The sequence below is a fragment of the Trachemys scripta genome, chromosome 2 (assembly GCF_013100865.1).
Source record: "Trachemys scripta elegans isolate TJP31775 chromosome 2, CAS_Tse_1.0, whole genome shotgun sequence".
NCBI lineage: Eukaryota > Metazoa > Chordata > Testudines > Emydidae > Trachemys > Trachemys scripta.
This window is the reverse complement of record NC_048299.1, coordinates 46724958-46749372: the sequence shown is the minus strand read 5'-3', so window position 1 is coordinate 46749372 and position 24415 is coordinate 46724958. Positions and strand designations below refer to the sequence as shown.

At 41.5% G+C, this 24415-nt stretch overlaps 1 protein-coding gene across 3 annotated transcripts in view; it reads right to left on the bottom strand.

Moving 5' to 3' along the window:
- DYNC1I1 (dynein cytoplasmic 1 intermediate chain 1) overlaps positions 1–24415 on the bottom strand; it is a 245094-nt gene that overhangs the window by 54769 nt on the left and 165910 nt on the right. For all 3 annotated transcript variants that reach the window (XM_034760492.1, XM_034760494.1, XM_034760493.1), the window contains exon 11: positions 1553–1699. In XM_034760492.1, the coding sequence (XP_034616383.1) occupies positions 1553–1699 (147 nt within the window). The remainder of the gene's footprint in view (positions 1–1552; positions 1700–24415) is intronic.

Here is a 24415-nt window from a genome sequence, read left to right as displayed (position 1 = left end):
AAGCACGATCAAACTCCTTAAAAACATGATTCCATGTTAGCTAGGGTTATTTATACTTGTACACGTAGTCACACAATTCACACTTATGAATAAATCCACGCAATCTATTTCTAGTTGTCATAGTCATAATATTATACATTGACCTCTGCTACTGGGAAAATGATCCAAGTTTTAGAATATCATTCCTAGGTGGTATAATTTTGTCTAAAAAATTTATTGAGCACAAGGGAAGAACAAACCTTCCCAGTAATTTTTTCCTTTTCACTAGGTTTTGGACCCCAATCACTCCATTTTCAATTATATTTACAGTTTCCAGCCTCTAGTTTTCTGGTCTCCCATGTTACTAAATCACCACTTCAAGCCACAGTGTTTTCTTCCATGCAGTTTGAGCAATGTTAGCCGCCCCCACCCACCCCCTGCTTACTATTGACAAAAAGGACACAAACATTAGGGAAATTCAAAGTAATGGTGCAGCTGTGACCACAGCATAACTGGGCATTAGAGTCAGATGAAACTGATGATGGCAGAAATTTGGAGAACTATATTCCTTTCCCTTTTCCAACCCCCAATAATTTCATACCTGCCATTTTCTAACATAAATGGCAAGGCAGTCATCATATTTGTGCCAGAGTGAATTTTTGGCACTAAATTATGTTTAACGATTGTTAGATTTTGACTTTTAACCCCACGGATTACATTGTCACAACAAACTAAAGGTTGAAACTTGAACAGCAAATTACAAAGGTATAATCAGAGAATCACAGAAGTGAGAGGTGGAAAAGATCTACTAGGTCATCTGATCTATCCCCCTGCCAGCACAGGATCATTTTCTTCCTTTGTCCAGTTCAGTTTCTTTATATTTCAGGTAATCGCCTATTGGAAGTTTATTCCGCAGCCTAAAAGATCTCATCATTAAGAAATTTTCCTGATGTTCAGTCTACATACCCTTTGCTAAAATTCGTCCCATTATTCCTAGTTGTTCTCCCTTATGTCCCCAGAACAATCCCAACCTAGTTGGGGCTAAATCAGGCATTTAAGCTACTGCCCTGCCCTGCACCACCCCACAATGACTGTGCACAGCTGCTTGGGGTTTCTGTGTGCATGCAATTAACTTCATCCTCATTACGAGAACAGATTGCTCCCACAGTGAGCTGGCTCCAATCCATGGACCAGTACTGAGGGGGCGTGGGGAGGAATCATGAACTCTGCCTTATCCATATCCCTTTCTGAAGACTTATTCCCCAGGTGGGCATCAGGAGCAAGTTGTCCCTGCACTCCGCACAGCACTGGACCATTATTGTGAGATGCCCTTGTTTGGTCATACACTGTGGGGAGACTTCCTAAACACCCAACCGCGGGCCAGCCATCACCCTTTGAGCACATGCAGGAAGCTGTCGCCTAGTCTGTTTCCCATCCATTCCCCCCCCCCCCTTAAAAATCCATTCTCTTATTTTCTTGCATGTAACAAAAAATACAACATTGTAGCAGTAGCTCAGGCTAAGAGATCTGCACTTCATGTTGAATGTTTCTTCGCAATGACATTGAGCCTTACCGTGTGAGCAGCAGCTGAAAGGGGTGTACGCTGAACTGGAGTCCTCCTGTGACTGCGATTATCCCACAGGACAATTTGGCCAGAGTATGTTCCACCAACAACCAGGTTGGGGTGAAAACGTGCAAAGCAGACAGACATCACAGAGGACTAGAGCAAAAACAGGGTAGAGAATGAAGGAAAGGGGTCAGTTCAATTGTCAGTCATCTGCCTTTCTGTTCCTTAAGAAGCATGTTATAATCAATACTCTCAGGAGTGCAGTCCTGACTCTGTATTCCCTGCGCACCCAGGTCTTTCAGTGAAGACAAAGGGACCCTTGCAAAGAATGCAAGAATGGCCCCAATATTTGTAGTCCCATGGGTCCTGGAGAAAAAGTGAACAGGGCAGGCTTTAGGCACTGGTGATGAGAAACCACCACCTGAGATACCATATGTGAGATGATGATGGGAAAGTGCCTCCCTGGGCTTCTTTAAAAAAAAAACAAAAAAAATCCAATATTTTCATTGATTTATTTTCCTTGCTCCCAGCAGGGAGATCCTTGTCCCCCTTGCAACCCTACAGGGAGATCCTGGATCCCTCTTGCACCACCCCCCTCCAGGAGACTCCTGCCTCCCCTCACTCCCCCACAGGAAGAACCAGGCCCTCACTTGCTTGCCCCTCAATATGTTTACCCTTGCCACTGGCTCCTGTGGCACTCTCCTCACTGGATCACTTTAAAGCAAGGCAAAAGATTCTGGGGTACGTTTGTGAGAGAGTGGATAGCCCCAATCCTTTCCTCATCTGGGGGGACATCTAGCTATAGCCCTGGGGAACACCGTAAGTCAGACAAATACTTCTTTATTGGATAACAAATACATTACACAATACACAGGCTTTGGGGCCAAGAAGGTCCCTTCTGAGTTGCAAAAGGGCTCACTTTCCCTACCACTGTCACTTGGTCTTGCAGGAGCAATATTCCTTAATTTACTGAGGGCTGGATTTATTATTGGGCTGTAGCTGAGGGGGTGTGGAACCAAGACGTGATACCTCCCAAGCTACCCGATAAGCTGCTCTGCAAGGCACTGTGAAGTTGGGGACATGGCTATGGCGTTACTTCCTCTCTGTCCTCTCCAGAATAATGTGCAGCCTCAAGTCTACCAGGGAGCAGTCCCTGCACTCCTCATTTGTGTAAAACAAAGCATCAAGCAAGTTAGACTCTTTTATGGTTCCATTATTCTCTCCTTAAGGAACTATGTTCCATTTCTGATGTCTCTGATTCTGGGTACATAGCCTCCATTTTATGGAAATTGGAAAACAAAAGAATGTTCTGAGAATTCCCATACAATAAAGACTTGGCTTGCAAAAAAAGATGCAAATGTCACTTTCCTCAGACAACCCATGGGGACAAGTTAGCCTAACTGATCGGTTGGTTATCATTAGAGTGTCAATATGACACTTAATGGTCACAATTATTTTCTTTTACTTTCAGACTGTTTCATGCTAATGGCAACTGGGAAATTACCAGTAACACACTTATCTGTTATATTTTAATGGTTAGATATTTTAAATTGGTGAGAAATGATAAATTCATCCATTGTATTCAGTAATTAAATGTTCATAAATTATCATGCTTCAGTTGCACGAACTGAGCTGCCAACATTAAGGTAAACTTTGTTTAAACAAGTTGGTTGCATAATTAGAGACATAGGAATTGCCATACTGGGTCAGACCCATGGTCCCACCAGTCCAGTGTCCTGTCTTTGACAGTGGCCAGCACCAGATGCTTCAGAGGAAGGTGTCAGAACTTTGCTGTAGGTAAATGTGGCATAACTTGTCTTTCAAATTAGGTCTCATCCTGGTCTCTAATAGTAAGAGATTGGCTTAAAACCTGAAGCGTGAGGTGTAATAAACCTTCCAAAATGTTTATCATTAACTACAACAACTCTGGATAGCCATAATTGGGATGAAATAGAATAAACTGAGCTGTCCCAATTAAACAGTTTCTACTGAACTAACACTGATATATCCAATTTATATTCTATAAAGCTATATAACGTGGCTCTAAAATAATTCAGTAGAAACAGTCACAATGAATGATAATATATTCTAGGGATGGCCAATCCTATACATTTGACCTAGCTGTCTCCAACACAGTGAAACAGTCTAACACTATCTCCTTCTCCCTAGTTCCCATGGGTGTTCTCCCTGACCTCTTTGACCTCCTTCCTTCTCCTCTAAAGTTTTCATGTGGTTCTACGCTGTTATGCTTGCCTGTTTTAGCTCACTTCCAGCTGTGCAGGGAGACTAATTATTTTATGGTCAGTTACAGCATCAAGAATGAAGATTTCATCAATTTCAAAAAGGACTCTTAGGCATATAACTTTATATAAAAATATTCATAGTACTACAGCATCATGATGCACTTAAAAATCAAGTATGATTCAACTGCCATGCAACTTTCACAGATCCCCCAGACGTTATAATTAACAGAACCCTACATCACACATTCTACATTTTATCTGTTCATTTAATGGCTTTGTGAGTTGTTTTAATCAACCCATCACATACTTTATAACTAAGAAGACAGATCTTCTGACATGCAGTGAAATAGCCAGATGATTTTAAAATAATCTGGTTGAACCGCTGGATGTACACCCACAATGGGTGTAAGGCTACACTTATATTTTAAGAAACCTAAATTCAAACAGTCATTCCACAACAAAGTTCTTAGTTTGTCTGAAACAAACTTGGAGATGCTGAAGCGAGGCAGAGAAACCATGCAGACGGTGTATTTTTAAATGTTGTGTTTTCATGGTTAGAATGTTTTTGAATCCAGAATCCCAGAATACACTTGGATGGTGGAGATATAAACTGCCAAAGTGTGTTTTTCATAAAGTTTGAAAATAACCCTTTGCTATGATTCTGACTTAGAAAAAAAAAACATTGCTTCTAGTTTTACACATCCTTCCAAAGTAACTCACATTTTTCAGTTGATGAAATGTTCATGTCCTTTTAATTATGTCAGCAACATTTTTCCATTGAAGGGAAAATCCTTTCAAATATTAGAATTTACCAATTTAAGGACCCCATTCTACTGAACTTAATCAGATGATTGTTTCACTGAAGTCAATGGGAGTACCCACATGAGTAAGGGCTGCCTTCATTTAGCTATTTTAAAAACAAAGGGTTCACATCTTAGCCTTAATAGGAGAGAGCTGCAAGCAGGTCCCCTGACAATTTGAGCAACCCTGGGTTTGAGCAGAGCAGCAGAAATCATTCCCAGTGATCCTCCTCTGCCTCCAGAGTGTATCTTGCTTCCAGACTCAAATACTTGGGGCCTGATTTTGCTCCCACTGAAGTCAGTTTTGCCATTGACTTCAAAGGAGCAGGAACCATCTCGTGGTCAGTATTAAAATGATAAACAATAATAATTAACAATTTGTTGTGCTTCTGCAATATCTTTCAACAGAGAATCTCTAAGCACCTTCTCAACATTAACCAATGGAGCATCCCAACATTTCAACGAAGTAAGTTTCAGCAACCATTGAGCCACCTCTTGTAGATGAATACAACAGCTAGTTTAATGGCACACCACATCACCACACAAAATTTTAGGGCAGGAAGGCAAGGAGAACACCATACTGAGCTCCCACTGATGGAAGAACTTAGGCTCCCAAAATTACACAAATTAGGTTATTGGGGTTAACAACTCTACACTCACTCAAAGTGCAGTGGAACATTTTGTGACCACAAGCGGTCAGGGTCTCCAGCAACCCAATGAATGCTATCACTAGGGTGGGACATTGTTGCTATAACAGCAAATGCAGTTGATTCAGTGTTATGAATTGAATCATCACCCAGTCCTGACCCAGTGCAAGCCAGAAGATCTGATAGTGTAGGGATATTAAAGAAGGTACTAACAGTGATTCCCCCAAGTGACAGTGACCCCCCAATAATTTGTCCCCCACACTTTAAAATCCAACAGTTTCACCAAGTACAAAAATCTCTTGGGTCTTCTGTTAAAACTTGTAAGCTACTGTCTGTAGAAACCATTGATTGTATCTATCCTGTGAAAGATACTTTATTACTATGTAAAACTTACAAACAAGTTAATTGACTTTGTTCTTGAAGTAATTGATACAATGTAAACAAACACTATAAGCCGTTAAGTGACTTTCACTTCATTGTAACAGCAACGGCTCCTAGACCCCCACCCTCTGTGATTAAAGGGCCGGGAATCTCCAATGAATTAGCACACACCCTGAAAGTGGTGGAGACAGTAAATTAAAATATGATTAAGATATGGAATGTATGTTGTTGAATGCTTGATGTACATGAATGGTTAGGGAGGTGCCAGCCTAGAAAGAGAGTATCCATCGGCCGAAGAATGTGTAAAGTGGACCACCAGAACCCCCGGAGGGTAAACTGGGATCCACCCCATCACCTGGAAGGATGAGAAACACAAACTTCAGACAGTTTGGAGCCACCAGGAATGTGCCCAGGAATGTACCATCTGCTGATCGAGTCAGCAACAGCAGAATGAAACAGCTCCCATAGACTAACATAGGAATTAATTCCTATAAGAATGGACTCTCAAGACTGAGGACTTTGAGTCTCTGGTTCTGCTGCCAGCCTCCAGGAGCATCAGGTGCACCTGACACAGACTCGGCTCCATCCTCATGACCAAGATAGCTGGCCAGTAACTTGGCATGAGAAACTTCTAGGCTGATAACTATAACACCTATACAAAACTTGAATGAATGATTGTGTGAATGAATATATATACATACACATGTGTGTGTGTGTGTGTATAAGGAATAAGTAGTGATAGGAATAAGTAGTCAAACAACGTTGTTTACTTTTATCTTTTGCTTTATCATTATATTTACAATAAATGTGGCATCTTTGCCTTATCCCTCTTAATAAGATCCTGCTGATTTTTATTCTATTGGTATAACAATAGGACTGCCACAAAACCTACCGAAACTAAAGATAATACCTTCACAACTACCTTCATGTCTGAGACTAAATGTAAATATAGAGCATGATGTTCAAGGTGCCTTATTCTGACTGCCAAACCCAGAATGGCCAACTGAGTTATTGTCTTATTTGAATGAACATAGAACATTGTTCCAAGTAGGGCTAATATTATTGGAACAACTGGAAGACCAAAGACACAACAGATTACAAAAGACTACAAAAGATTGTTCCACATTGGACTATTCCAGACAATGTTTTCTAAAAACTACTTTGTAACAATAATATAAAGGTTAAACATTGTGTAAATCCTGTGCTGGAACCTGTGCCATCAATAGATTATTACCCACATAGAGCACTACAGACTGCAGAATATTGTGGCATGAATGTCAATAAACTGAAGGGCAAGTCATGTGTACACACTCATACACACTTTATGGCTATGGCATGTGCTCTAGATTGTGCCTGATCTTATGTGGCACTTGACAACACAATTTAGTTGATGTTTAGCGACCAAGAAAGGGGCATAGTACATAGTAATGTTTGCTGGGTCTATTATTTTTCTTACATTTTCAATAGATTATTTAATGTCTTAGGCAGCCATTTATGGGCTAAAATAATGCAGGATTCAGCTTCGGCATATTTTTCAATTCCTGGGTGCTGGAAATAAAGTAGAACATATTTCACATTATTTCCCCCCCATAAATAGATCTGTGAGGCTTTATTTAAACTTTTTTGGGGTCTATGCAAATACCCCTATTTTCTGATTTACTTGGTTCCCAAGGATGCATGGCCATACTATGCATACCTATCATTTTACATATATTCATTCCTCTCACAAGCATGAGAGAAAGACAATTTAACTGGTGTCTGAAAACAGTTACAGACAGGAAAACTGAACCTATTTTGCTCAACCCAGAAGTCTGCCATTTAAAAGGCTGGAAATTGAATTGTCGTAGATTGTCTATTTCTGATTTTATGTATGCAGAGTAGTTTTTCTTATTTTTTTCGTACCCAATTCTAGAGCGTAGATAATAGGAGGGAAGGATGGAGAGTTTTGAGAGAATGTAATGTGGACAATTTACCGTATGCATATAGTACCTACTGTGACAGACCCAGACCAGTGGGGTACAGGAGTCTGGTAGAGGGCAAATATACTGGTCACTGGATGAGTAGTTTTCTGTTCCCTGAGTGACCAGAGCAGGGGCTGCACTAGAGTAATCAGGAACCTGCTAGAACCAGTTAAGGCAGGCAGGCTAATTAGGACACCTGGAGCCAATTAAGAAGAAGCTGCTAGAATCAATTAAGGCAGGCTAATCAGGGCACCTGGGTTTTAAAAGGCGCTCACTTCAGTTTGTGGGGTGAGTGTGAGGAGCTGGGAGCAAGAAGCGGAGAGTGAGAGGGTGTGCTGCTGGAGGACTGAGGAGCACAAGTGTTATCAGACACCAGGAGGAAGGTCCTGTGGTGAGAATAAGGAAGGTGTTTGGAGGAGGCCATGGGGAAGTAGCCCAGGGAGTTGTAGCTGTCATGCAGCAGTTACAGGAGGCACTATAGACAGCTGCAGTCCACAGGGCCCTGGGCTGGAACCTGAAGTAGAGGGCGGGCCCAGCTTCCCCCCAAACCTCCCAATTGACCTGGACTGTGGGTTCTTCCAGAGGGGAAGGTCTCTGGGCTGTTCCCCAACCCACCTGGTGAATCTCTGAGGCAGGAAAATCCGCCAATGAGCGCAGGACCCACCAAGATAGAGGAGGAACTTTGTCACACAACATAATATGGTGAAGGGTCAGAGAGAGAGAGAGAGATCTCTTACAAACTACAACCATGTTTTCTTGACCAATACCTTCAGTCCCCATAGCCCGAGATTTGAGCCAAAACATTCAGATCTGAACTTAGATCTGACTGAGGGCAAGTGGGTGTTGAATAATGGAGTGCCCAGTATGAAATCTGTTGGAGAGAAGGTTACTTTTTTAAAGTAAGGAAATGCAGTGGTGAGGTGAGGGTTATTTTTTCAAAACCATTCTGGAGTTCCTCTTCCCCTTCACTCCATCCTCTATCCTGCACTCTCAAATTTTCATGTGCAAATTTTCAAAAACGTACGCAAATATGCAATCGACTGGTTTTTGCTTTCTGGATATTGGTGTGTCTGCTATTCATTCCAAACCATTGCTATTGGGTTTTGTGACTTGCACTTCAGGTTCCCATCCATATCTCAAAGATGAACCTTGCTGCTAGGCCCCAGAGTGGTGCTGCTACCTGACTTGCATTCCATCATACCTGTTCTATCACATAAAAGAGTGTGGACTGCTCTCACAATTGCTAGATTTGAGGGTTCCGGTTAGCCCAGGCTCCACTGGGGTTAGAGAATTGCACAACTGAATGGGAGGCTGCAGGCACTGGTTAGAACAAACTAGTACATTTGCTCACAACGTTTTAAAACTTCTGCCTGAGGCTATAAACATCAAGAGCATTATGGGAAACTTAATTTAAGAAATAAAACATGATATGGTTGTACTATAGTCACAGCAAAGTGCAGGCTCCATTCAGACAAAAAGTTATACATACCTTTCAATAACTGCGGACTAAGGGAGCAAGGTGCCACACCCTGGCACCTATTTTACCCTGGACGCAGAGGGAATGCTACAGAGACAACAGGAGTGGCAACTTGTTCAGATGTCTTTCTTTCCTGATTCCACACCACTGCACTCAATTTACACAGGCCCACGATTCTCTTTAAGTGGCTGGCAAAGCTGTTTTTTATTTTAGAAAATTAATCCAGCCCAGTTTAGGATTAGTGATGGCATATCCCCTTAACCACAGATGCTCAGGACCGACAGTCATTTGGATTTTCCTGACTGGGAAGCCTGACCTCAGTACCCACATCAGATGTGCATAGGGCCATAGAGACTGGCTGCCTACTCTCATGTCCATATATTTAGATGGCACCAGTTGAACAATTTCACTCAGACCTGGGTGCTAAATAATAATGACTTTAAATGGACTACAGTGACTGCATTTTGTGAGGTCTCTTGTGCAGGAAATCATTCCCCTAAAGCAGCACCTATGCTGGTGCCAGGTGCCTACATTTGATGACATCTGATGAGAATGTCATCAGAAGAATATTTCATGAGTGATCAGAAGGGATATAAGGAGCTCACAGGTATTTCTATCTGCCAAGAAGCCAGATTATATTGCAGCAGGCACCTAGGAGACCTCTGAAGTCTATCTAGTATAGACATGCATATGTGAATGGGCATCACTGCCTGTACATGGGGTCAGGGGAGGCTAAGCTTCCCCTGGTGCAGCTGGCACCCTGCCACCGGACACCTGGGCTGTGGTGGCCCCACCTGTGCATTGCCTCTTCCCTTCCCTGTTCTGCCCCTTCTCCAAGACACCCACCACCTGCTGCTGCCTGATAAGTCCCTCCTCTCCTCCACTCCACCCCCACCCTCTCCAGAGGTCCCCGCCACTCATCACGTCCCTCCTCTCCTCCACCCCATTCCCCGTGAGACTCCCTCCGCCTGTCACATCCCTCTTCACCCCCCACCTCTGTGAGACGTTCCTGCCTGCCAATCACGCATCCCTCCTCACCCCCCGTCCCCGCAGGCTGAGCAGGGCCTCAGGCGGAGCAGGGGGCAGGGCCCGGGGTGGAGTGTGGGCGGGGCCATGGGTGGAAGAGGTGGGACAGGGAGCTAGCCTCCCCCAGGGGAAGCTTCGTCCCAACCCATGTGCCTCTAGGTACCATCCTGAAGGTAATTCCACAAAAGACAGTACCAGGACACAAAATGAATAACAAAGGAGTGCTACAGAGCCCAAGATGCATGTCATGTATTGCATGTCATATGCAAGTAAACTGTATTCTTGAGGAGGTGAATCCTATTCCTTGCTTGAGACCCAGTGACATGAACACTCTTCTATGGCTAATGAAGGGATACTATAGACACATTTGGACCTTCAAGGTAGGCAACAAAGGCTGTCCATAAACAAAATACCCACCAACCCAGATACCAAATAAAATCCTTCTCCCAACCTCTCCCTGTCTTAAAGGACCAAGGATTGAAAAGCAACATAGCAACATAGCAAGATCAGATCAGTGATTCATCTAGTCACCAACAGATGCTTCAGAGGAAGGTGCAAGAAACTCAGAGTAGGCAATTATGGGATAATCTTCCCCTAGAAAAAGTTTCTCCTAAACCTTAATAGTTAGAAGCATGAGAAGCTGTTCCCCTTTCAAGCCTCTTACTTATTTTTAATATCAACTATTATAATTTTGGATATGTATGTTATCCATATAAATGTTTAAGTGTTGGATGCTGCAGAGATGGGGCAGGAACCTGGATCTGCGGGGTGTCAGGCAGGCAGCCACCACCTCCACACTATTACCCAGCAGCCATAGGGTATGCCCGCATACACTACCGTATAGATACTGTGGAGATAAATACCACAGGAAATACCTCCTCAGAAGGCCAAACTGACAGCTTCTCTTGTCATCCCCTATTGGTCCAGGCACCCTATTTAAACCCAGAAGTTTCAGGAATCATCTGTACTACAAGGTGGGCTCCTCTGACAGCTGTAGTGATGGACCTGCCACTCGGTTTGGTCTTGGACTTCTATCCCTGGGTTCCAACTCCTGGTTTCTGACTCCAGCTCTGGCCTTTAGTGCTGCTCCTGGCCTCTGACTGACACTGTTCTGCCCAAAGTAGGCCTGACTGCCCAGTCATGACACTAAGCCCTTTTTTAATCCTACAAAGCTCTTGGCTTCTTGTGGCAGTGAGTTCCACAGGATAATTCTGCATTATGTGGAAGAGTCTCCTCTTTCCTCAGTTTGGAATTTGCTGCCTTTCAGTTTTGCTGGCTGTCCCCTTGTTCTTGTATTAGAAAATAGGAGGAGTAGAATTTCTCAATCACAGAATTCACACTGCGATCAACAGAAGTCCTGCACAAGATACAAATGCAGAAAAGACAAGATATGAACTGTGAGATTTCTCCCCTTAGCATTCAACAACATACCTACTGAAAGCCCTGCCCAGGAAGACCACAGGCTTGTCTACATGAGGAAGTTAGGGTGCAGCAAGCTCTTGTGTGAATTTACAGCATGCAAGCTACTCCAGAGTAACTCTCCATATGGCCACCCGTACTGCACATTAGGCTAAAGCGCACAAAAGCACTCTCATCACACACTACGAGTGTCCACATTGGGAGTTAGTGTGAAGTAGCTAGTACAGTGGTTCTCAGCTAGAGGGGGGCCATAAGCAGGTTTCGGGGGGTCTGCCATGCATGGCCAGTGTTAGATTCACTAGGGCCCAGGGCAGAAAGCCAAAGCCAAAGCCTTGCCCAGCCGGCCTGCAGCCTGGGACCCCGAGCCCCAACACCCAGGGATGAAGCTGAAGCCTGAGCAACTTAACTTCATGGGGCCCTGGGTAATTGCCCTGCTTGCTACCCCTTAATACTGGCCCTGGCTTTTATATGGAGAAAAACAGTTGTTGTGGCACAGGTGGGCTGTGGAGTTTTTATAGCATATGGGGGGGGGCAAGCTCAGAAAGAAAAAGGTTGAGAACCCCTGAGCTAGTAACTCTAAATTCACACTCTAGCTTGCTATAAACTAACAGACAAACCTTGGGGAGTTTATCTGTGGTCCTCACCTTCCTTAAAATGCCTATGTTGCTTTGCAATATGAAACTGAACTACCTCTTGATGTTATGCCCACTGAATTCAGTGGAAAACCTGCATTGACTTTAATGGTGCAGGATCTAGACCGGAGCTGAGCAAGGTGGTTTCTTCCTCAAAACACACTTGGCTCTTAACAAATAATAAAAATGCTTGGATAGTATATGCTAGAAAGATACTGGAAAGTCTCCAGTCTCAAAAGATGATGTGATGGACCAATTGATGGGGGGAGAGAGAACAGTTTGCTTCAAGACTACATAATCAGTTATTGTACCATGCTGAGCAAAGGGCAGAAGAGGCAGCAATAGCTGTGCGGTCAGTTTTCTCAAATAGTTCTGAAAACATAACCAAAGAGACAAGCAAGAAAAATTTCACCTTATACAAAAGAGTCTCTGTGCTATGATGCGTACTTGAAAGTGCTGATTCTTAGGTTGTGGAAGCCTTTAATGCCAAGACTCTCTACATTCCCCCACCTCTACCCAGGGCCGGCTCCAGCTTTTTTGCCACCCCAAGTGGCGGAAAAAAAAAAAAAGAAGAAGAAAAACCCGATTGAGCTGCCGCCAAAATGCCACCGAAGAGGAGGACAGGGAGTGAAGGACCCACCGCCGAATTCCCGCTGAAGACTGAAACGGGCTGACTGAGCTGCCGCCGAAGTGCCGCCACCGCTGACCCGGACGTGCCCCACCCCAGCAACTGACGAACTGCCACCCCTTTCTATTGGATGCCCCAGGCACCTGCTTCCTTCTCTGGTGCCTGGAGCCAGCCCTGCCTCCACCTCCCTGTAAGGAACTGTGAAATGGCATCCGAAAGGATTTTGCACAATTATTTGTGGTATCAGAGGAAATTCAGATTTTACTAAAAACTAAATAAAAGCAGCTGATATCCTTTACATATTTTTAAAAAAACAAACACTTCTTCAAACCAAATGTCAGAATCCCATTTAATTAAAAAAGGGAAGTTTATACTTGGGTATGGCATGTGTTGACATCTATCCCTTTGATTTACAAGAGTATGGACTGGAAGGAACAGACTGCTTTATTCAAGAGAAAAAAGGAGGGAGGGGGCCCAATTTGACAGGAAAGAGTGTACGTTGCATTAACTTCAGTGCTTGCTAAAACATGAAGGATTAATGGCAAAAACGGAGGGAGGAATTGTGAATGTCTCCAGTTTAGGATCTTCAAGAATGTTTGGGGTTTCTAAGAATGTCTCACCCAACCACATAAAAGCTACAGCAAGAGACTCAGCCACACGACTACTTTAAATCCAAAGCTGGTACTGCTCCATTTCTACCATCAGACCAACTGACTTGAAATGTAGCCACAAATTAAATTTATTTTTATTGAAAAAGTCCTAAGTCCTTAAAGATGCAAACAGCACGTCAGGAAAGTCAGTTGCTTCTCAGAGAGGTTTACAAGGCAGGTATGCAACAGCTCTGACATCCAAGAGTATTGTATTGCAGCTGTATTTGAGCACAGTGGCCATGTTTTAAAAAAGGCATCCTGTTTTGTACCTATAAATTCAACTAAGGGCACAAATCTGAGGTTTTGCACCTTAAGCTGTGTGTCTGCAGGTGCAAACCAAGTAGTTAAAGGAACACGTCAGATCTACGCCCACAAACTGCTCCTGTAAAAAGGGAACCTGAGCTTTAGCTCTTTTAAAAATACATTCCTTAATGGTATTCAACATCATAAGCCAAAGCTATGAAATAAGGGCACAACTGTAAGTATGCGGTCTTTTCTGAACATCATTCTGAGATTGTTAGTTTGAGCAGCATTGAGAAATAATAATGAGAACTTCTTATAAGCATAGCACATCAAGACAAGTGTGTTTTGCACCTTACTTAATTGGAGATTGTGCTTAAAAAGCCCATGAGGCTATTGAAGTGCTTAATGTTAAGCATTAGCTTAAGAGTTTTACCTAATTAGGACATGTGTGCTCAGGATCGAGCCCTTAATCTCTCTGTGCCACAGTTCCCTATTTGTTAAAGGAGGAAGATAACACTTCCTTTGTTTATCTTTTTAAGTAGCCCATAATCCTATAAATGGGACTCCTCACATGACGAAGTTAAGCACATGCCTTGGTATTTGTGGGATTGGAACCTTAGATTGTAAATTCTTTGGGACAGGGACTCTCTATCTGCCTATAAACTGTCTCGCTCAATAAGCCCTCAATTGAGGTCTCTATGCACTACCATAATGATAAAATAAAATAATTCATAACATTTACTCAGCCCATCAATAAGGAAAGTCAGACACTTAGAAGCAATTTGTACCATGAATAAACAGAAATGCTTTTGAAAAGAGTGGGCAACATTTGCTGCTGACTTACACATTGAACAACCTTTTAGAAATGGGGAGGGTTGCACATGGTATATGGCAAACCAGTGTATTTAGTTTTCCATTGACAGTTCTGAGTCTGCTGCCGGCAGTGGCTATTTTGGTAAAATGTGACATCAATTGTATGTCATTGGCAGTATGGGGACCCAGTGTGAGAGAATATAAACCTACTTCTGACCTGCTTCAATACTGGCCATTAAAAAATATGTCAAAGATGTAAACAAAATGTTTTAATGATCACTTTATGACTGTGGCACTAAAACAAGCAGAAAGTATTTATAGTCTCTGTAAAGCACTGCATGGCCACACATTGATCCATTCATGTATTCATTTAGATTTTGATTTAAAACAAAGCAACTCCAGACCAATAGGTGCCCATCCAAAGCTCTGGGCACCAGTGACACAATTTAAAAACACAATACTAAAGGAGCTGCAACATAAATCATCCAAAGCAGCAGCCCATCCTCTTCTCCCAACCCTACCGTACATTGTCTAATTGACAGCGAGAAGCCAGCTTTACAAAAGTATTTCGGTGCCTAAAGATACAGATAGGCATCTAGTGGGAGTTTTGTAAACCTAAATACCTGTGTAAAGCTGCTCCTAGATCAATACAAATTAAACAAATGTCTTTTTTAAAGCAACATGGCTGTCAGCAGCCAGGGACTCAGCAATGCCCAAAAGCATTGACACCAAATGCATTTCATAGCTAATTCAAAGGGAGATGTGCATCTTACCTTTGAATTTCTCTAGACAGTTTGCCAGAGAAGATGTGTACAGCTCTCTTTACATGTGCTGGTAAAATAATAATACACTCTTCATTTCTGTCATGACATATTTTATTGAACTGGGCTTCTAATGTTAAAGGGTTAAATACAACACAGGTAGCTAAAAAGGAAGGTCCTCGGCCTGTCAATGAACCCCATTCTATCCTGGGGGGACCATCCTCCTTTTAAGTAAGCGGTAATTCAATCTGTATGTTACCTCAGTTGTGTTTGGGCTTCATCCAAGTTAAGAAAATCAGTGTGATAAATTATAAAGAATTGTCTGCAATAATTCACAAAGGGCCCATAACTGAACTGAAACAAAAGATCTTAAGTTTGATTTTATAGCTCCATTTGAAATGCTTTACTCTTCATTCCCAACAGGTTATAAAGAAATATGAAAATTCTTTGTTTTTTTCTACTCAGCATAGTTGCTTAAAGACAAGGTCTGGTGCAGAATTTCAGGGCCAGTTTGATTAAAACCACTGACAAATACTGTAGCAAAATATCCTTAAATCAATCCCACATTCAAAAATGCTACTTCCACTAAGACTTGAAAATTATATCTATTTTCATCCTTATGTGCAGTCCCTGATTTATGTAGTGAATATATATTTAATATAAGTAAAAGCTGATGATACAATATTAAATAGATACCTTAGTTATCCTCTTCCATTACCTCTACAGCTCTCTTTTTTCAAACACCACAGAATGCACTGTATTGGGTGCCAAAAGTGTTCTAAAAGATACAGTATACTTATTTTTGGACAACTTTTTAAAAGGGGCCTCCTGTGCATGCTCAAAGTCATACTTACATTATTTGCGAATTACCTGTGCCTGCAGGTGATAGAATTTACAGAACATGAGCAGCACCCATTTGTACAGAAATGGAAGGAGTTCAAGATAGTTGACTTTGGTCAAACCTGTTCACTGTCAGATTTGTTTATTCACCAAAGACTAAGTGATAGGAACATTTTATGCATTGTTAAATAAAGAGTCAGTGACTCATAAATTCAAACATTCCAAGGCTAAAAGGAATCATCATTAGTCTGACCTCCTCTATAACCCAGGGCATGGAACTTCCCCCCCAATAATTCCTAAAGCAGATCTTTTAGGAAAACATTCAATCTTGATTTAAAAATTATCAGTGATGGAGAATCCACCACAATCACTTGTTCCAATGGTTAATTACCCTCACTGTCAAACATTTACATGTTATTTCTAATCTGAATTTGTCCAGCTTCAACTTCCAGCCATTGGATCATGTTATACTTTTCTCCGCTAGACTGAAGAGCCCATTATTAAATATTTGTTCCCCATGTAGTTACTTACAGACTGTAATCAAGTCCTTAATGTCTTTGTTAAGATAAAGAGATTGAACTATTTAAGTCAATCACAGGTTTTCCAATCCTTTAATCATTGTTGTGGCTCTTCTCTGAACCCTCTATTATTTATCAAGATTGTTCTTGAATTGCAGACACCAGAACTGGGCACAGTATTCCAGTAGCAGTCATACCAATGCCAAATATAGAGGTAAAACTACCGGTGTTACTCACATCCCCTGTTTATGCATCTCAGTATTACGTTAGTTTTTTTGGCCACAGTGACACATTCGGAGCTCATGTTAAGCTGATTATCCACCACGCCCCCCAAATCTTTTTCAGAGTCACTGCTTCCCAGGATAGAATCCCCTAATCTGTAAGTATGACTTACACATAGGGCTGGCTTTAGGACCTGCGGGGCCCGATTCGAATACCCGGTCCGGGTCTTCGGTGGCACTTCGGCGGCGGGGGGTCCGCTCCGCGTCTCCCCCAGCCCCGGAGCAGACCCCCACACCGCCAAAGTGCTGCCGAAGACCCGGAGCAGACTCACCGGGTGAGTAAGGTGTGGGGCCCTCTTAGGCACGGGGCCCTCTTCGGTGCGGGACCCGATTCCGGGAAATCGGGGGAATTGGCCTAAAGCCGGCACTGCTTACACACCACATTTCTAGATGTATACATTTACATTTAGCCTTATTAAAATGCATATTGTTTGCTTGCATCCAATTTACCAAGCAATCTAGGTAACTTTCAATCACTGACCTGTCCTCTTAAATATTTATCACTCCCCCAATTTTTTGTCATCTGCAAACTTTATCAGTGATGATTTTATGTTTTATTCCAAGTTTTTGATAAAAATGTTAAATAGCCTAGGGCCAAGAACTGATCCCCGTTGGATCCCACTGGAAACTTACCTGCTCTATGACTACTCCCTGTTTACAATTCCATTTTGAGACCTATCAGTTAGCCAGTTTTTAAATCCATTTAATGTGTGCCATGTAAATTTTATACCATTCTAGCTTTTTAATCAAAATGTCATGTGATACCAAGTTAAACACCTTACAGAAGTCTGAGTATATTATGAAGCACTAGAATGGGTTACCTAGGGAGGTGGTGGAATCTCCTTCCTTAGAGGTTTTTAAGGTCAGGCTTGACAAAGACCTGGCTGGGATGATTTAGTTGGGGATTGGTCCTGCTTTGAGCAGGAGATTGGACTAGATGACCTCCTGAGGTCCCTTCCAACCCTGATATTCTATGATTCTATGTTAATATATTACCTTTATCAACCAAATTTATAATCTCATCAAAACAAGATATCAAGTTAGTTTGACAGGATATATTTTCCACAAACCCATGTTGATTTGCATTAATTTACCCTCCTTTAATTCTTTATTAATCGAGTCCCATATCAGCCACTCCATTATCTTACCCAGGATTGATGTCAGGCTGACAGGCCTATAATTATCCGGGTCACCCTGTTAACCCTTTTTAAAAACTGGAATATTAGCTTTTTTCCACTTTTCTGGAACTTCCCCAGTGCTCCAAGACTTATTGAAAATCAACATTAACGGTCAAGTGAGCTCCTCAACCAGCTTTTTAAAAACTCTTGGATTCAAGTTGTCTGGACCTGCTGATTTTAAAATGTCTGACTTTAATAACTTCTGTTTAACATCCTCCAGACATACAAGTGGAGTGGGAAAATAATGTTATCACCACCATATGATGAGATGGTATCATCTGTTTTTCCCCAAATACAGAACAGAAATATTTATTGAATACTTCTGCCTTTTCTGCATGTTTATTGATAATTCTACCATTTCCATCTAGTAATGGACCAATGCTTGAGAGGTGCATATCCAAAGTTGCACAGACACAAATGGAGGCCAGGTTGGGGCCACTTTGAAAATATAGCTCTTCATACATTTTGTACAGAATGAACCAGATTTTAAAAAGTATTTTATTTTAAAAATCTGGCCCATTGTAACCTTTAGGAAAAGCCTGATCCAAAATACACTGAAGTCAATTGAAATGTTCCCTTTGGCTTCAATAGGAGTTGGATTGGGCCCTAAGTCTCTGGGTGTATAAATAAATATAACACGTTGTTGATCACTGTCAACTGAATGAGCTCATTTGACACTCTCCTAAAGTATTCCACCATCTCTTTCCTGGACAAAAGCTTGAGTAAACAGATGCCCACTTAACACTAGTCCCCAAAAGCTAACAGAGTTGGGCTTCATCAGATCAACAGGAGTAGCAAATTCCACACTCAAAATGACAGTTAACAGAAGCACTAACTGATCTTAGCTGACATAACAGGACTATAGTTTCAGTGGTAGCTGTGTTAGTCTGTATCAGCAAAAAAAACGAGGAGTCCTTGTGGCACCTTTGAGACTAACAAATTTATTTGGGCATAAGCTTTCATGGGCTAAGTTTAGGTTTTAAAACTTCAAAAACAAAAAAAACTTCAAAAACAGACTCCAACGTGAAGCTGCAGAACTGGAATTAATTTGCAAACTAGATACCATTAGATTAGGCCTGAATAAATACTGGGAGTGGTTGGGTCATTACAGAACCTAAACTTAATTTCCCCAATACTAATTTCTCCCTACTGTTACTCACACCTTCTTGTCAACTGTCTGTAATGGGCCACTCTCTTACCACTTCAAAAGTTTTTTTTCCTCCCTTGGTATCCTGCTGTTAATTGATTTATCTCAGACTGACCTAACACTTGGTAAAGCAACCCCCATCCTTTCATGTATTTATACCTACTCCTGTATTTTTTACTTCATACATCTGATGAAGTGGGTTCTAGCCCATGAAAGCTTATGCCCAAATAAATGTGTTAGTCTCTAAGGTGCCACAAGGACTCCTCATTTGTTTTGATAATAGGACTATGGCAGCCATGAACCAAACCATGTAGCTCTTCATAGGTGAAAAACAAAGCCTTTAAGTGAAGCCAGAAATAAACTGGGAACCTGCACAGACTTTAGAGAATAATTATATTAAGTTCTTTATAGCTAAAACTGTTGAGTAGTGCATATTATTCCCATGCCCAGTGGACTTGAAGAGTAGCCTTATGTAGAACACCTTGCAATAAATCTGCAGGCCACAAAGGCATTCGTAACTCTGGCAGGGTCAGGTCAGAAGTAAGGCTGAAACCTTCTGGACAGATTCAGATACAAAACAGCACTTCTAACCACTACTATTTCTTGCAAAACCAAGAGCACTCAGAGGTCTGAAAGTATCCCTAGATTGTGAACTTTACTGACAATGGGTGAACTTACCCCCTGAATAATGAAAACACATGCCTCCTGCCACACCTTCTCCATACCTACCAGTATCACTTCCATCTGGACTGAGCTTTCATCAACTTGTTCTTATCCAAGCCGCCATACACTCTGATAGCATTGCAGTCCAAACCAGCTCACCATCTCCTCTAGTGATCTCTGGCACACATTGAAGAGGCAGGAGCAGAGGCTGATTAAGGTTTATTGGGGCCCTGGGCACAAAGAACATTTGTACCCCCCAAAGTCCGGGGGCCCAGGAGTGCCAGAACTGGGGAGGGGGCAGGAGGGCCATGCCCACCCACTTTTTTACAGGGGCATAGTAGCCTTGGGCAGGCACAGAGAAACAGTGGCAGGGGCTGTGCTTTGTGGCTGGGTGATCAGGAAAGCACTTACTTGATCACATGCTCAAGTCCATCCTTATTTAGGAGAATGCTTAACAATGTGCTTAACTTAAGAACCTAATTAAAGTTAAGTAAGTACTTCATAGTTTTCCTAAACAGGGATGCTGTTTTGAATCAGGGCCTCTGTGGAGAGGTGTCTCCACATGTGGATGAGCTGGCAGAGTGGTCTTGGTCGAGACACCCTTACATTCAGTTGATCCCTGGAGGGCAGAAAAGTCTCCTGGTGGCTACTGAAGTATCTGAGGCTGCATTAATTTACACTTGGGGCCAAACTGGCTCCTGGATAATCTCAGATTTAAGGGGGAAGGAAGAGAAGCCCATAGGTGGTATAGAGCCTCCTTTATACCTCCCAAAGACCCTTGAGTCCTATGTGGAGTGGAGCGTGGCTGAGCCAATTAATGTTTTTCCAGGTATAGCTATCAGGCAACTTTAATAGGCAGCCTAAAGGAAGTGGAGGGACAGACAGTATATGTTTAATTTTTGTGTTTTATTATAATTGTTTCTAAGCAGTTGACATTTTGTACTCCTTAGTCTGTGTCACTTGGGCAAACTTTTATCAGTTCACTGTCAAAATAATTACAGTAATCTTTTCTTATCTTTTGATTTAATTATAGCTTCAACTTAAGATTGACAGACTTTTATATTTGCCCAAAGCCATCACTTCCAGTAATGTATCATTTACAAGTGGTGTCACTGGGTAATTAAAAATAATTGAAAATTAATTGAACATTGCAATTAGGAACATTGATAGAAAGATAGATCACTACAGATAAACAGATGTATTGTGGAAACTCAGACTAAACCACCGCAGGGAAATCTGTGTTTGAGCAGCAGTGAAGAAACATGCAGATTATTATTTCTTTGTCAGTGATTGACACTGTTCCAATATGTATATACGAGCTCTATACATACAGCGCATTATGGAAAAAAAGTAGTCACTCTAGTTAAGAAGGAAGCTTCTCAGTATAAGCCCAATTTTAAAAACCCATGCAACTTTACAGAAGAAATCCTACTCCCCTGAAATTTCACAGGCCTCACATCTCATCCCAGGTACATTATTTTTTTCTGAGAAGTTGGAAAAAATAGAAAAGAAATTTTAAAGTTTTGAAGCCAAATCCTCAGTTGGTGTAAAAGAGGATAGCTCTACCAATTCACACCAGCTGAGGATCTGGCCCATGGAGTTGAAAATTTCTTTCTCAATGTCTTGAAATGTTTCCTGTTTTTTGGCTCATCATAAAAGGTACAGGAAACCAGGGGCCAGGGTTCAGTGAATTGGGAAAGGCCTGGAGATGAAGGGGATTGACCGTTACAAGGAAAAGGAGGGCACAGAAGGGGACAAGAAGAAGCAGTCTCCTACCCATCTTAACTTTAAACTCTGATAACTGTCTAGAAATAAAACTTTAGGCACTTATTTTAAATGTGGCTGAAAGCCTCGCCTTCTACCCATTCAATCTCCTCCACTGTCTACCCTATATTCCACCCAGGTGTAACTCTCTGCACACACACCTCTTATGGGCTTGCTAAACTGCATCAGAGTAGAACTCTGTGTTGATGGGCCTCATGAGATCTGTTAGTGCAGAGTGCCCTTCCTATGGATATTTTACACCAACACGGTTTAAACTTTTGATACTTAAAGGACTGAGAAATTCAGTAACAAAAAACTTTGTTAAAAGAGAGTTTAGTTTAGAAGTGTGTTTCAGTGAAGTGCAGTTATACCCAAGAGCAACACTGTGCTGATTCTTACTAAAATATTACTTTAAAATGAACCAACCAATCAAATGTTATAAAAACTACAAACGAGCACTTACAAGATTCAGCCAGTACCTGACTACCATAGAGTTCTTCATACTAGAGGTGCCCTCAGTATCCACTCTTGGCTATCCTACACTCATTCATGATGAGTTCGCCCAGATCATAAAGACAAAATCACATTTCTTCCATATAGTACTACATGAGCATGCATACACACACCCACACACACTCTTCCTCCCCTCATGTAACAGATAAAGGGCTAAAATGTACCCTCTCTGGGCACACTGCAAGGAGAAAAATTGGCACAGGATAGCCTACTGTGAGCTATAAGATGTACAGGAAACTTCCTGCCAATGGACAAAAGGGTGACCTGCCAGCTGCACCCCAGAAACGTGTTGAGATATGGATCACAGCCCGTGATCAGAGTTAGAGGAATGTGGTGAGACTATGGGCCACCAGCATGCATGCTAACATCACCAACCAGTGCTAGCTAACAACATCAGTGCTCATGTTGCTGCTACTCAGATAAGCAACAACATATAGCCCGCCTTCGGTCACCTAGCCCCATCGATGACAGGATGTCTCTTGTGCCATGTATATTTCTGACAATGCATCACTACCCCAGTGCACAAGCTTAGGGATTCAGCCCAAATAACTAACAGCAAAAAGCAATACTGTACATTTCCTGCGTACTGTTAGCCTAATCCAAATATTCCTCTATTTACATATTTATAAACACAAGATCATAAAGATTAACCATGTTCTCCACATGAAATTATGAGTGATTTAGTGTGTGTCCATACAGTGGAAACAATATATGACCTAGCCACAAAAACACTAACAATACTTGTTATAAGGACAGTCAAAATGAATGAATGCTAGATGTTAATCCAACCCTAATGCATTTTGTTTTATAGATAATGAAAATATTTTCATTACCTCCACTATGACATTTTTTTAAAAGCATTCTGGCTCTTCCACACATAACATTTGTTTGGCATTTCACACTAAAGTAATTGGATGTTAACTTCTTTTCCAGGACATTAATATACTTTTTCAAGATACAATCCTGTTTTTAATAGAATTTTACCAAGAATACAAGTTTTTGTCAAGTTAGACTTATGGTATGTCATCATTTTCATAATATTGTTTGCGTTGCGTTATGTTTATATAATGTAGATGAAATTATTGTACAACACCATTAATGCCTTGGTGAAAATTGCTTCATAAATGAAATGATTAGTTGTTATCATCTTTGGAGCTCCAGTAAATGATGTCTCACCTTACAGAACAGAATATGTAGCACCTATTATTTGACAGTTTTAAAGTCTACTTGTAGAGAATACATGCACTTCCTAGTTGTTAATTTTCAAAAGGTTCTTTGCCATTCTGTGAAAAATCTTCCATTGACAATTTCAGCATCTCAACTAGTGAGTGAATACTTTTATTTTCACTTTATGGAATGCAAGGGGTATTAATCATCATTAAATTAATGTTGTCCTTATACAAAAGTTCTTTTCAGGGAGCTGTTTGCCAGCCATCCAGCTGTGGGGGCAGAGGGTGGGAAGCTGTTGATTTTAGACCTAAGGTAGGGGACAGTTGGAGTCAGGCTTTTAGTGATGGATTCCTTGGCTTTTGGGGACTTTAGAGCACTTTAAAAGAGTAACTGTTCTGCATCTCGTGCCAGGTAACGCAGTATGAGGCTTCACTGTTCACATAGTGCTCCCACAGAGACACAAAAACATAAGGTAAAATAATTTACTTATATATGGACCAAATGCACTCTCTATTGGAAGTAGCTTACACAGAGAACATAGTTACATAACCTAAACAAAAAAGTCATGCTTATGGCTGTTTATCTATCATTTGCCGTATGGCTGGGGAATTGCACAGTGCTTTATGTCCTTTATGGGAAAAAATTCTGCAGAGAGAGATCTCTATTACTTATTGATTTCAGGTCTGATACTGCATTCCTTGCACCCTCCAGACTCCCATTGCGGCGGGAGTTTTGGATGTGCAAGAACAATTTTTCACTGTAATGATCATATTAACGAAAAGAAAGCTATGCTTTTTTTCTTCCTCCATAAAATATTTTAAATTAAATCATCTTAAAATGTATCCAGATCTGCAATGCCTAATATACTGAACACCCGTAGGAGCAATTACGGGATTTGATGATTTTTCTGATAGTATATCAAATCTGTATTTTTTATCAGTAAAGTTTGCTCCAAATTCTAAAGCAAATTGACATTGTCGTATTTTTTTAAGCATCGATAATTTAAGCCATCTGTGAAGAAATGGTTTTGCAAAGGTATCCCTTTCAGGACACTTTGTGGATTTTGTCACTGCTTGAGGTTTTGGCAAACCATCAATATCACTATAATTCTCTT